The sequence below is a fragment of the Pangasianodon hypophthalmus genome, chromosome 12 (assembly GCF_027358585.1).
Source record: "Pangasianodon hypophthalmus isolate fPanHyp1 chromosome 12, fPanHyp1.pri, whole genome shotgun sequence".
In the NCBI taxonomy this organism is placed as follows: domain Eukaryota; kingdom Metazoa; phylum Chordata; class Actinopteri; order Siluriformes; family Pangasiidae; genus Pangasianodon; species Pangasianodon hypophthalmus.
Window position 1 is genome coordinate 18,068,255 of NC_069721.1, and position 11,576 is coordinate 18,079,830.

The following is an 11,576-nucleotide window of genomic DNA, read 5'->3' on the forward strand; positions in this document are numbered from 1 at the left end:
AAGTTCTTGGCTCAATTCGCAATACAAATTACAGGCAGCAGCACGAGCGGGCTACAGGTCTCCGGAGATGCTGTGAGTCGTTTCTATGGCCATGCTTGTCAAGCATGCAGGCCTGTGGGAGTAGATGGCTGCCACTCTCACACACACAAACACTGCAATGAAGGATTAAACATGAAAACCTGCTGTCCATATAACAAAGGGCTGCCACTTCAAAGGACCTACGTCCTTATTGAAGAAATGGATAGTGTTTTACTTTCCCACACACCAGACTGGTTTAAACAATATCCTTGTAAGAACACAGTAGATTCAGAATTGGCTATAACCCTTTAAAGGGCAAATGTAATAATGACTAATAAAAGGTAGAGGAATTTAAAGAAACAAGCAACTGAGGTTATTGATTAGTCAATTTACTTTTTTTTATACATGAACCTATCTGTCAATCTATCTATCTATCTATCTAGCTAGCTAGCTAGCTATGTGTTTATGTGTTTACGTGTTATTTATGTGTTTTATTTTCTCTGAAATATTAATGGCATTGTATTTATTTCATGCTAATTAGGAGTCCTGATAGTTCGATTCACTTCACTTCAATTCAATTCAATTCAAAGAGATTTATTGGCATGACCAATACAGTGGCTATAGCACTGCCAAAGCATTAGAATGATAAATAAATTTTATACAAATGTCCAGGAAAAAGTATCAAAAACTAGAATTAGAAACTGTACTTACATAAAAGTATGGGTACTGAGTTGAAATTAAGAGTTAAAAGAAGTGTGGAGCCAAAAACTACTTCAGTTAAAGTCAAACATTTATATATATATATATATATATATATACACACACACACACACACACACACACACACACACACACATATATATATATATATATATATATATATATATATATATATATATATATATATATATATATATATATATATATATATATATATATAAAAACTTATTTATTTATTAAATTAATTTATTTATTTTTAACTGATCAGGGGTATTTGTTTGTTATAATGCATGTTATTTTCTGTTGAATTTACTTGAGTAAGAATACAAGCATTAATTTTCAATAATACTGTATAGTACAGTAACGGAACTACTCACTTACTGCAAACAGGAGTAAAAAGAGAAGAAATAGAGCAAAAGCACGTTTTAAACAGATACTTCATCTTTTTCTAATCTTTTAGTGACCTCTACAGTATAACTGCGGTATCACAGCCCGGTACATGCCCCGCCCACCGAGCGCGCGTCAGAGTTCTCTTCACTCTGATTGGTCACCGCAGCTTTACAGCGGAGGTCATATTTGCGGTACCAAAACAATATCGTGTCTTGTAAAAGTGAAGCTCAAGCTCGCTAGCTGATACTGAAATAAGAGCGTTTTTATCTTCGAGGACTTTGTCATGACTTCGACATGATTTTATGCTGCAGCTCTAAGTTGTTCCTGTGTTTTTTATTTACAGGATGTCTCTAAATAACGCTTCACCATGTTTGCAGAGGGTCTGTATCTTGTGCTAGCTAACCGGAAATAAACAGACTAACGTCTTTTTTTTTATTTGTTGCTTGAGAAATTGCGTGTAAACAAACGCCATTTTGAACTAATTGTCACCAGAAACCTTAATGCAGTTCTAGCTTTGGAGCTAGCTATATATTTTATAGCATATGGTATAATTTATATCTGAATTAATCCCACTTTATATTTGGATTCATTGGTCATTTTATCAGTAAACCTGACATTTGTGTTTACTTTAAATATATAGAAAAACTAAATCTGTAAAAAGGGTAGAAAATGAATACTTTAAGGACCAGAGAGCCATTAGGGATGTTAAACAGCTCTCTAGTCAAAGTATTGTACAATGTGTTTAGTTGTACACTCTCAGTACAGCCCTCTGACATTCATCTGGAAGTAACTTAAATGTATTCTCTTTTTTTTTCCACAGTTGTTTATCTTCCATTTGTCACGCATAAGGAAGAAACCCTTCTACATCAGTACCATATTCCCCCAAAGCAAACGTCTACATTGTACTCCTCATCACTTCCAGTGCAACAGCCTGGATCCACACACTTCCCAGTCCCCAGCTGCTTTAACACAGAGTGGTAGAGACACTACAGATTCGGGTCCTCTGGGTCCACCTGGTCCTCCACCTCCTCCAACGTGCTGCTGCATGAGTGGCTGCCATAACTGTGTGTGGATTGAGTATGCTGCAGAGCTGCTCAAGTACTACAGCGATGGTGGAGAGAAAGCACTGGCTGCCATGGAAGACAATGTTCATGACGAGAACCTCAAGACTTACCTCAAAATGGAGATCAGGCTACTGAAGAGACCATGATTTTTGTATTATTTATCCCTTGCATGACTGAGTTTTTCTTTTTTTTCTGACATGGTGTGAAAAGTGGTATGAAATAGGAATGACACCTCTTAAGCTAGTTTTGCTGATAATATCATGGGTTTTTGGAGGTCAGTTTGTAAGAGCATGAATATGCAATACCAAAAGTGTTATAATATTCTTCAGTTCCATCTCCAGAGTAGATCCATACCTGATACATCATATACAAGCATGTTCACTGAATATGTCATATTCACTACATAGTCAACCATGTATTGCACAAATGCCCATGTTGTACATAAAATGACTTTTTGGAAATGAAAAATTTTAGTTTACATTTGCATTAATTCATTTAGCAAACACTTTCATCCAAAGTGACAATTGTGATGAGCACGTGAAGGTTAGGGGACTTGCATAAGGCCAAGTACTAGTTTTCTGGTAGTCCTATCTTACAACTCCTAGCTAAGAACTCCAAATACTGAGCCTCCACTGCCCTTGTAATACAAGTATTAAAAGCCCTTTTTTATGCATCTGCTTGTAAATAATGGAGTAAGTAGATACTCTGTGTGTCTTTGGCAAATGGGACCATTCACAACCCTGATAAGTCCTTATATTGTGCTTGGTCATTAACTGTTTGGGAATGAACCAAGTAAAAATGTTTAAGGTGTCACACAGTGCCACTGTTTGCATCTGCATCTGAGCATTAAGGCTCTAAATAATCTTTTTTTTTTTTTTTTTTTATAAATTAAATATGAACCATACAACTATAACCTCCTGAAACGCTGAAAAACACTGGAAAAAAAAAAACAGGTAGAAAGGCGTGGTTTGTGAATTATGGCTCTGAGAGTTCCTCAATCTCAGCTAAATCACTCAAGAGATGTGGCTGCACTGTTTATTAATCATGCTTACACACATGCTCTTGTACATGTTTGTGATATGATGGATTAACTGGTTCTCCTCCACCATTACCTTGACCAGGCAGTTACAGGATTCCAGTCTCAATGCACACCTCTAGTCTAGTCCCAACCAGATTCCCTGTGTGGCTAAGCTAAATTCAGCTATTCATATTTACTTGGATCTGTTTAGAACACATTATCTGTTCATTCCAGGTAATGTATTCATATCCAGTTACATCTGTGAAACACATAACTGACTGCTGTATGATCTATACTCAATTCTAAACTTATGCATAAGCTGGGAACTTCCAACAACTTTACACCCTTTTACAGAGGTTCAAGTAACACACTTGTTTTTAACAATGACAGTGCTGTATTTGAAAAGTTGCAGATTAAATACTTATTATTAAGTACCTAAGTACAGATTAAATATTTATTTATTGTGAATGATGATGTACATGTACGTTATTGAAATGACAAAAAATATATGTGAAGGATAAGTGAAGTATGGTACTTTGTTTACCACTGGCTTTTTTCAGCGATCAAGTGTAGTTCACTGCTCACTGACCTCTAACTTTAGTCTTCATGTGGATGATTTAAGATGTTTTGAGAACTTAAACATGTGCTGTGTCTTATTAAATCACTCACTATGATCTGATACCTGATACCTGATTAGAAGAACAAGATGATTGTTAAATTCAAAAACAAACCACATCTTACACACAGGAAATTAGATTAGATTCCTGATGTTAGCTGGCTAAAGTAACAAATGGCATTTGCAGAACTATGTGTGACAAATTGCTACCACTGACATTGGGAACAATGCTGCTCCTGTCTGTTATCTGCTACACGGCCTCCCCTTTCATTCTCTGGTGCAAGAAGTATCATTTGTTTACCAAATGTAGTACATCATCAGAATACTTCCACGTGCATTTACATGAAACGGACTTTGATTATTGTTCATGATTGTACGTACATACACTAATGTATATGTAAAGATTTGTTAGAGTACTACAAAAGTATGTGATTCAAGACAGCTTTTAGGAGAATAAGAGTGAATGTCATACACATCACAGAACCGTGTGTATTGATTTTTCATGTGGGGTTATCATACAGTATTTTCCAAAGGTTCAATGACATACATGTACAAATGTTGAGAATAAATGTTAATATTCCATTTTAAACAAATATAATTAGTCCAAATTGTTAGTCATTCACAAGAAATCCTTCACAAATGAATTATGACAGCACATTTCACTCTTATCACCTAGTTATTAAAAAATGCTCCACAGACAAAATCACAGAAATCACAAAAATAGCATTGCGTCATTATACATTGTCTATAGGATGAATGTAACTTAGCATAAAAAATTCTGTGTTTACTGTGTTGAGAACAGTGGCTTTTAAAAAGCAGTGTCTTATTATCATCATGTAGCAGATGCAACACGAATATAGATATTTTATAGAAGACGCTGTTTTTTTTGAAATATCTGTTTTTCAGATTTACATGGAGAAATGGCTCATGTGAATCTAAAAGCAAAAGGAGCGCAGCAAATAACAAGGTTTTTGTTTAATGAGGCAAAATAATCCTTACCAAAAGCTCACCCAGTCTAATCAGCTAATTAACATGGCTCCTTTAATCTAGACACTTTAAGGAGGATTCACTTCTGTGGTTATCTAATGTGAAATCAGCCATCGTGCTTTGTTTGTGTTTGTATGTACACTTGTGTGTTTTATATTTAGTTGTCCATTTGGTTCATTTGTTGTCCATTTTCTTGTCCATTTGATTCATTTGCACTATATCCATTGTGTCATAAAAGACATGTAGAATAAAAAGTTATTTAAGATTGGAATTTGGTTTAGATAACAAGATATTAGCAATGTTACAATATGTATGACTATATAAATAATGTTTTAGTCTATGGTACATAATGCTTCAGCACTCTTTGATAAAGAATATATATATATATATATATATATATATATATATATATATATATATATATATATATATATATATAGAATGAACACATCCTCCATTTTTTGGTAGTATTTCCCGTCTGACTAATGCTCTGACGTTTGGTGGACGGCCTGCTCTGGGCAGAGTCGTGGTTGTGCTGTATTTTTTACATTTTTCAATAAAAGATTTAAGCATCTTTCATGGGGTGTTCAAAGTTTGCGATTTTTTATTTATTTATTTATTTTTATAAGCGAACCCTGACTGATACTTTTCAAGAACAGAATGCTGTTTATTTCGGTATGTTCTCTAACAAACTCTGGGTCTCTCCAGGAACAGGTATCTTCATATTGCAATCATGTGACACATTAAATGCACACAGATAAACTCCTTTCAACTAACTGTATGACTTCTGATGGCAACTAGCAGCACAAGAACTTCACAATCACAACATTTACATTTTAGTTTTTGTTTTTGTAAATTCTTTTGGCAGTTATATTGATCCCCCCCTGTGTATAGACACACACATACACACACATACACAGATACACAGATATGAGATCAGAGGTGGGTAGGCGTCCCTTTCCTAATCTGCTAAGGGGTCAGAGAATAAAAACGCCCCATCAGTAGTGTCTTCCTGAGAAAGCCCAGCGTAGACACCCACTCCTCCAGCAGTGACGGAGACACATACAACGAGCGGTGCTGCGCACATCCAGCCTGGCAGCGGTGAGTAGAGCTTTAGAACCCTGTGGAACATGGAATCCTTTATAAGTTTAAAAACCTGCAGATTGTGAAGTCATAAAAAGATTTTTAGGTATCACTGGAACATGGAATCCTGAACAGAGTTTTAGAACCCTGTGGAACATGGAATTCTGATTGGAATTTTAGAATTCTGCAGATTATGAAATCATAAATAGAGTTTTAGAACTCTGTGGAACATGGAATCCTGAATAGAGTTTTAGAACCCAGTGGAACACGGAATCCTGAATAGAGTTTTAGAACCCAGTGGAACATGGAATCCTGAATAGAGTTTTAGAACCCAGTGGAACATGGAATCCTGAATAGAGTTTTAGAACCCAGTGGAACATGGAATCCTGAATAGAGTTTTAGAACCCAGTGGAACATGGAATCCTGAATAGAGTTTTAGAACCCAGTGGAACACGGAATCCTGAATAGAGTTTTAGAACTCTGTGGAACACGGAATCCTGAATAGAGTTTTAGAACTCTGTGGAACACGGAATCCTGAATAGGGGTTTTGAACTCTGCAGATTATGAAATTATAAGTAGATTTCTAGATATCATTCATCAAAGTTCTGGTACACATTTAAATGCTGGGTAATAAGATTTGGAATCTTGTGTCAGGAGATCCTGTTATTCTATGTGGTGAAGGTGAAAAACACTTCATTCTTGTAATGGAATTATACTTCAGGTGAATTGTACTGCTGGAGCATCTGGTAGTGTTGATGCCTCATGGCTCCAAGGTTCCTGGTTCAATCCTGAGCTGGGGTTAGTGTCTGTGTGGAGTTTCATATTTTCTCCCCATATCCATGTGGGTTTATTCCCACCTCCCAAAAATTCCCGTTAGAGGTATTGGATACACTATTGCCCATAGGTGTCAATGTGTGTGTGCATAGACTAGCATCACATCCAGTATGTATTCCCACCTCATGCCTAGTGATCCCAACATAAGCTCCGGATCCACTGCAACCCTGAACAAGATAAAGCAATTACTGAAGATGAATGATTTATACTGAAGTCTCAGAAATGTGGAGGATTAACAAAGCAAATTTCTCTCAAAAATGTATTTGTCTAGTGATTAATTTAGTACATTTAATAAAGTTTTTTGGTTTATGCAATAAATTCAAGTTCTGGATTTGGTGGTTTTTGAAATTATACACCCACCCACACCCACACACACACACACACACACACGCAAGTCTGTCTTCAATGTATCAATACTTATAAGTTACTTATTTACGCTATCATTTTTCCTATACAATAGAATGTTCTAAAATCAAAATAGCTCACACAGTTGTTTGCTCACACAGTAGCTTGTATGCTGTGTCTCCACACATTAGAGAACACAGGATATTATTTCATTAATAATAATAAAATTAATATCCTGTGTACTGTAATGTGCGGAGCCACAGTCGAGTCAGTCTGTGTGTTTATCACTGAAGGAGATCAGCTCAGGATATTTCACTTGACTCAGCTCTTTTCTGAGATCTTAGTATGTCCATCATTGTCCCTTTGTGTAATAAGATTAGTCCATGTCATGATCAGTAGCACTGGGGATCTTATTAACTTGAGCCCAGGATTAGATAAATTGGGTCACCCCTGAGCTGTACTGCTGTCTCGAGCTCCTCCATGGCATCATGGCCCTCATGAGGCATTCGTCTCTAGCTTCATTTGTCTATAGACACATGTCGTTCATCAGTAAGAGGATTATGGATCAAGTCCAGGACAGTGTACACACTATGCACAGTAAGAATGGAAGGATTGTGTCATTACGCTTATTGACACAGAAAATAAGCTCTAACGTTCCACTGTAAGAGATATATGTAAATGATATGTGATAAATGTGCTAAAATGACTAATATTACACTATTAATATGATAACCAGCAAGTCGCAAATGTCTTGTGCTCATTCTCTCTCTCTCTCTCTCTCTCTCTCTCTCTCTCATTCTCTCTTTGTAGTAATATCAGACTGAAGCTCTACATCAGGGAGAGAGAATACAGAGGGGGTTGAACACAAAACAACCACGAACCATCAGTGGTTTCATCAAAACAACCAACAGCTATGAATCTCGAGCCCCCTAAATCCGAATTTAAGTCGGCCACCCGGGTGACCGGAGGCCCAGCCACGCCACGCAAAGGCCCACCCAAATTTAAACAGAGGCAGACTCGCCAGTTTAAGAGCAAACCACCAAAGAAGGGCATCCAGGGGTAAGTCTGATTGAAAATGTTTTTTATTATTATTACTGTTAGTAGTAGTAGTATTTAATTTTATTCTACATTTATATTTTTATTATAATTTAAAATTTAATTAATTTATTTACTGTAATGTATTTTTGTTATCTAAGAGTGGAATAATTACAAATCGCCTCATTTCATTTGATATAATGTCAGAGTATTCATCATGCACTGCAGCACATCATTTACTTAGCATGTTAGTTAATAACTCTACTGTTGGCCTTGTCAGATTTGGAGACGATATTCCTGGTATGGAAGGTTTAGGCACTGGTAAGTGCAATCTTTTCTTTATCACCTTCTCACGTGTCTTTTAGCATCATCTCAATGTCATCACCCGTTTATTCATGGCTGCTCTCATCTGAAGTCCTTGAGCTCAAGTTATATTGTACCTCAGACAGGCTGTTCATATTGGTGATGACTCATTATAAATGCTCTAAGTCAGATTATAAAGGCTTGAGTGCTCTCCTGGCAAGCTGCTTAAGATAACCAGGAGGACACTGAAAGGCTTTTCAGAAGGTGTCTGAAAAGGATAGTGCAGATTTAGTGCAAGATATAGCCTATAATTCTACTCTTATAATTCTATGCCTATTTCCATAAATTCCATACATTTGGTTTGGTGTGAAATGTTGTATTATATGCTTTTAGAGACCATTTAAGTGAACTTGTGTGTCCTTCCCAACAGACATCACAGTCATCTGCCCTTGGGAGGCCTTCAGCCACTTGGAGCTGCACGAGCTGGCTCAATACGGCATCATCTGAGTCCACCATCTTCCCACCATCCTCTTCACTTTCCCCTTCCATTCTGCCTCCACCCTGGCCATGGGCTCCTGTGGGTCCATTTGCACACACACCTTATCATAGAACATTGCAAAAAATGGAAAAATCAGAGCAAAAAACAAACAAACAAACAAACAAACAAACAAAAAACTTACCTAACTGTCCAGCTCATGGTTTCTTTCTTTTCTGCTCATAAATTAACTCAGACCAACATAAATGTCTGTGATTGACTTGTTGTCTGTCAGATCGCAATCTGTTATATTAGAGGTATTCGTTTCATTCTTTCTCCATTCCCATTTGATCTCTTCTTTCAGTTCTCTATCCTCCTTTCTTTTGGAACAGAACTTCAAACTTAAGCAAGCAAGACAGCCTCAAAGTGAGTATAAGTGTTGCACCCGTGAAATGCTCGGCTTCTCATTTCACGTGTCCCAGCCCCTCTGGAGACATCTTGGAGGTCTATCTATTTTTTTCTTTCTTTTTATTTTTTAAAAAAAAGGTCATACTCCTGTAGACATGGGATACCAGCTGACTGACAAAGAATAAATTTGCATTAAAAAAACAAAGCAAAACAAAACAAAACAAAAACACTTCCACTAATTTTGCTGATATACTGGCACTTTATCCCTTGTCCTACTTTATTATTAATCTTATCATACCTACTCCTGCACTCAGGCTTCAAAACGTGCTCATTGTTAAGGTTAGGACTTCTCAGAAAAACAAACTGCCACTTTTTTGGCTGTCTTGCAATCTCAGGACCACCTGATGTGTCCACAGCTTGGTTTTTATAGCAGGTTTAAGGAAAATAAAGAAGCCAGAACAGCAAGTCAAAGACACAGTTAAATGTGCTGCATTATTAAAACTTGTTTGATTAAAGTTTAGTGCATGGTTCAGGCGATTACGATTGGGAAAGTGTTAAATCGGTATGTTTTGTGTCTTCTTTAACTGCATGCTTGATCTGATTATTCATTATTCAGTATCTTTCATACTTACACGGCATCATTCATTCTCACTGTGTCTGTCTGCTGTCTTTCTGTCTCCACTTTGCTGTTTCAAATCCATAGCCTAATTTAAATTCCATCGAATTCTTACTGATTATCTTTGCATATGTCATGTGTATATTAAACCATCATAACCTGATTTCATTTGTACATTCTGTAAAGTGAATTGTTCCTTTCATAGGTTTCCTTATTCATTATACAGTCTTTATACACTCTTTATCTATTGGATGCTGCATTGTGCTGTGCGGCGTGTGTGTGTGTGTGTGTTGTTGTGTGTTGAATAGTCTCATTTGAAATATTCTGCCTAATTTCTTCATTTATTTACAGTGGCACACTGCTTATCCTCCACGCAATCCCTCACAGTACTCTTTATACTGAACTGACTTGACATGTTTTGCATAATCTCAAACATTTATATCAACTCTCACCCAGTTTCCTCCTAAACTCTCTGAACTTGGATGATTTGAAGATTGTAAGGGCGGTTTTGCAGCATTTTACTCCCTGGATCTGTTGGTATGTTTGCACAAGAGATGACAAATGCATAAAATCTTTGACAGTTTACTCCATGGCATGACTGTCTGTAATCAGTGACTGAAGTAACGGTGTTTCTGCTCTACAGGATGAGATCAAAATAAAGCTTAAAAAAGGGGAAAATATTTCTTGGTTGTAACGAGTCCAGTTTTCCCTGATGTTAATACACATAATACACATATTAATACATTCCCATTTGTCCTTCCTTTTTTTTTTCTACAAAATTTGCTAAACAGTTTCATTACATTCAATATATATCAAGTTTATTTATTTTGATCAGTCTATATGTGTTGATTGCAAAATTAATTACAATACAGCATGAACAGTACTATATATATATATATACATTTTAAATTAATTAGTTTTAAAAAAGTCCAATAGTAATCAAATGGTAAATTTGAGTTTATAATCTTAATTTAATAATAAAATGGTAAATCTGAGTTTATAATCTTAATTTAATAATAAAATGGTAAATCTGAGTTTATAATCTTGTTTATTATCTTAATTGATTAATTGCTACTACTAAGTAATTAATTAACTGGTTATTTTTCCCTCCACATAGTAAGGATTTTGATCCTGCCAGGGGTTTATTTCACCACTTATGAAATAAATGTTTAGGATATTTTCAGAGCAATGTAAAAATGAGCTTGATTTTTCCCCCCGAGTTAAAAAAATTAAATGTAGATAAATATGCTTCAAATTCAACCTTCCATCCTTCTGATTTTTTATTTTATTTTATTTTTTACCTAATTATTTGTCCACTGGTAATTTTTTCCACAGTTTTTGAGCAAGTTTTTTTCAACACTTACATTTGGAGATTACGTGTATGTGTGAACATCAGTGGAACTTTTATTTATTATATATATATATATATATATATATATATATATGTATGTATATATATATATATATATATATATATATATATATATATATATATATATATATATATATACTCCTGGCCAAAAAAAAAGGGTCGCTGTTTGGGTTTAAATAAGCAAATACTTAAGAGCCTATGATTGGATCATTGCTGCAGTGATTAATATGTTTCAGCTGGCAACAGTTCTTTTAACTTTAACTGATGCAGTGTGTAGCTTTTCATTTCTTAA

The 11,576-nt window shown here is 35.6% G+C and overlaps 2 protein-coding genes across 2 annotated transcripts; both read left to right on the plus strand.

Moving 5' to 3' along the window:
* The first annotated feature begins 1,287 nt into the window (after positions 1-1,287).
* On the plus strand, positions 1,288-3,896 carry oxld1 (oxidoreductase-like domain containing 1). Its single transcript, XM_026914778.3, has 2 exons — positions 1,288-1,508; positions 1,949-3,896. The coding sequence occupies exons 1-2, from the start codon at positions 1,473-1,475 to the stop codon at positions 2,336-2,338; spliced, it is 426 nt and encodes a 141-aa protein (XP_026770579.1). The 5' UTR covers positions 1,288-1,472; the 3' UTR covers positions 2,339-3,896.
* Positions 3,897-5,811: 1,915 nt separating this feature from the next.
* pde6gb (phosphodiesterase 6G, cGMP-specific, rod, gamma, paralog b) lies at positions 5,812-10,649 on the plus strand. The gene is made up of 4 exons (XM_026915679.3): positions 5,812-5,914; positions 7,886-8,134; positions 8,391-8,431; positions 8,844-10,649. Exons 2-4 carry the CDS (start codon positions 7,989-7,991, stop codon positions 8,918-8,920), a joined length of 264 nt encoding a protein of 87 aa, XP_026771480.1. The 5' UTR covers positions 5,812-5,914; positions 7,886-7,988; the 3' UTR covers positions 8,921-10,649.
* The last annotated feature ends 927 nt before the right edge of the window (positions 10,650-11,576 follow it).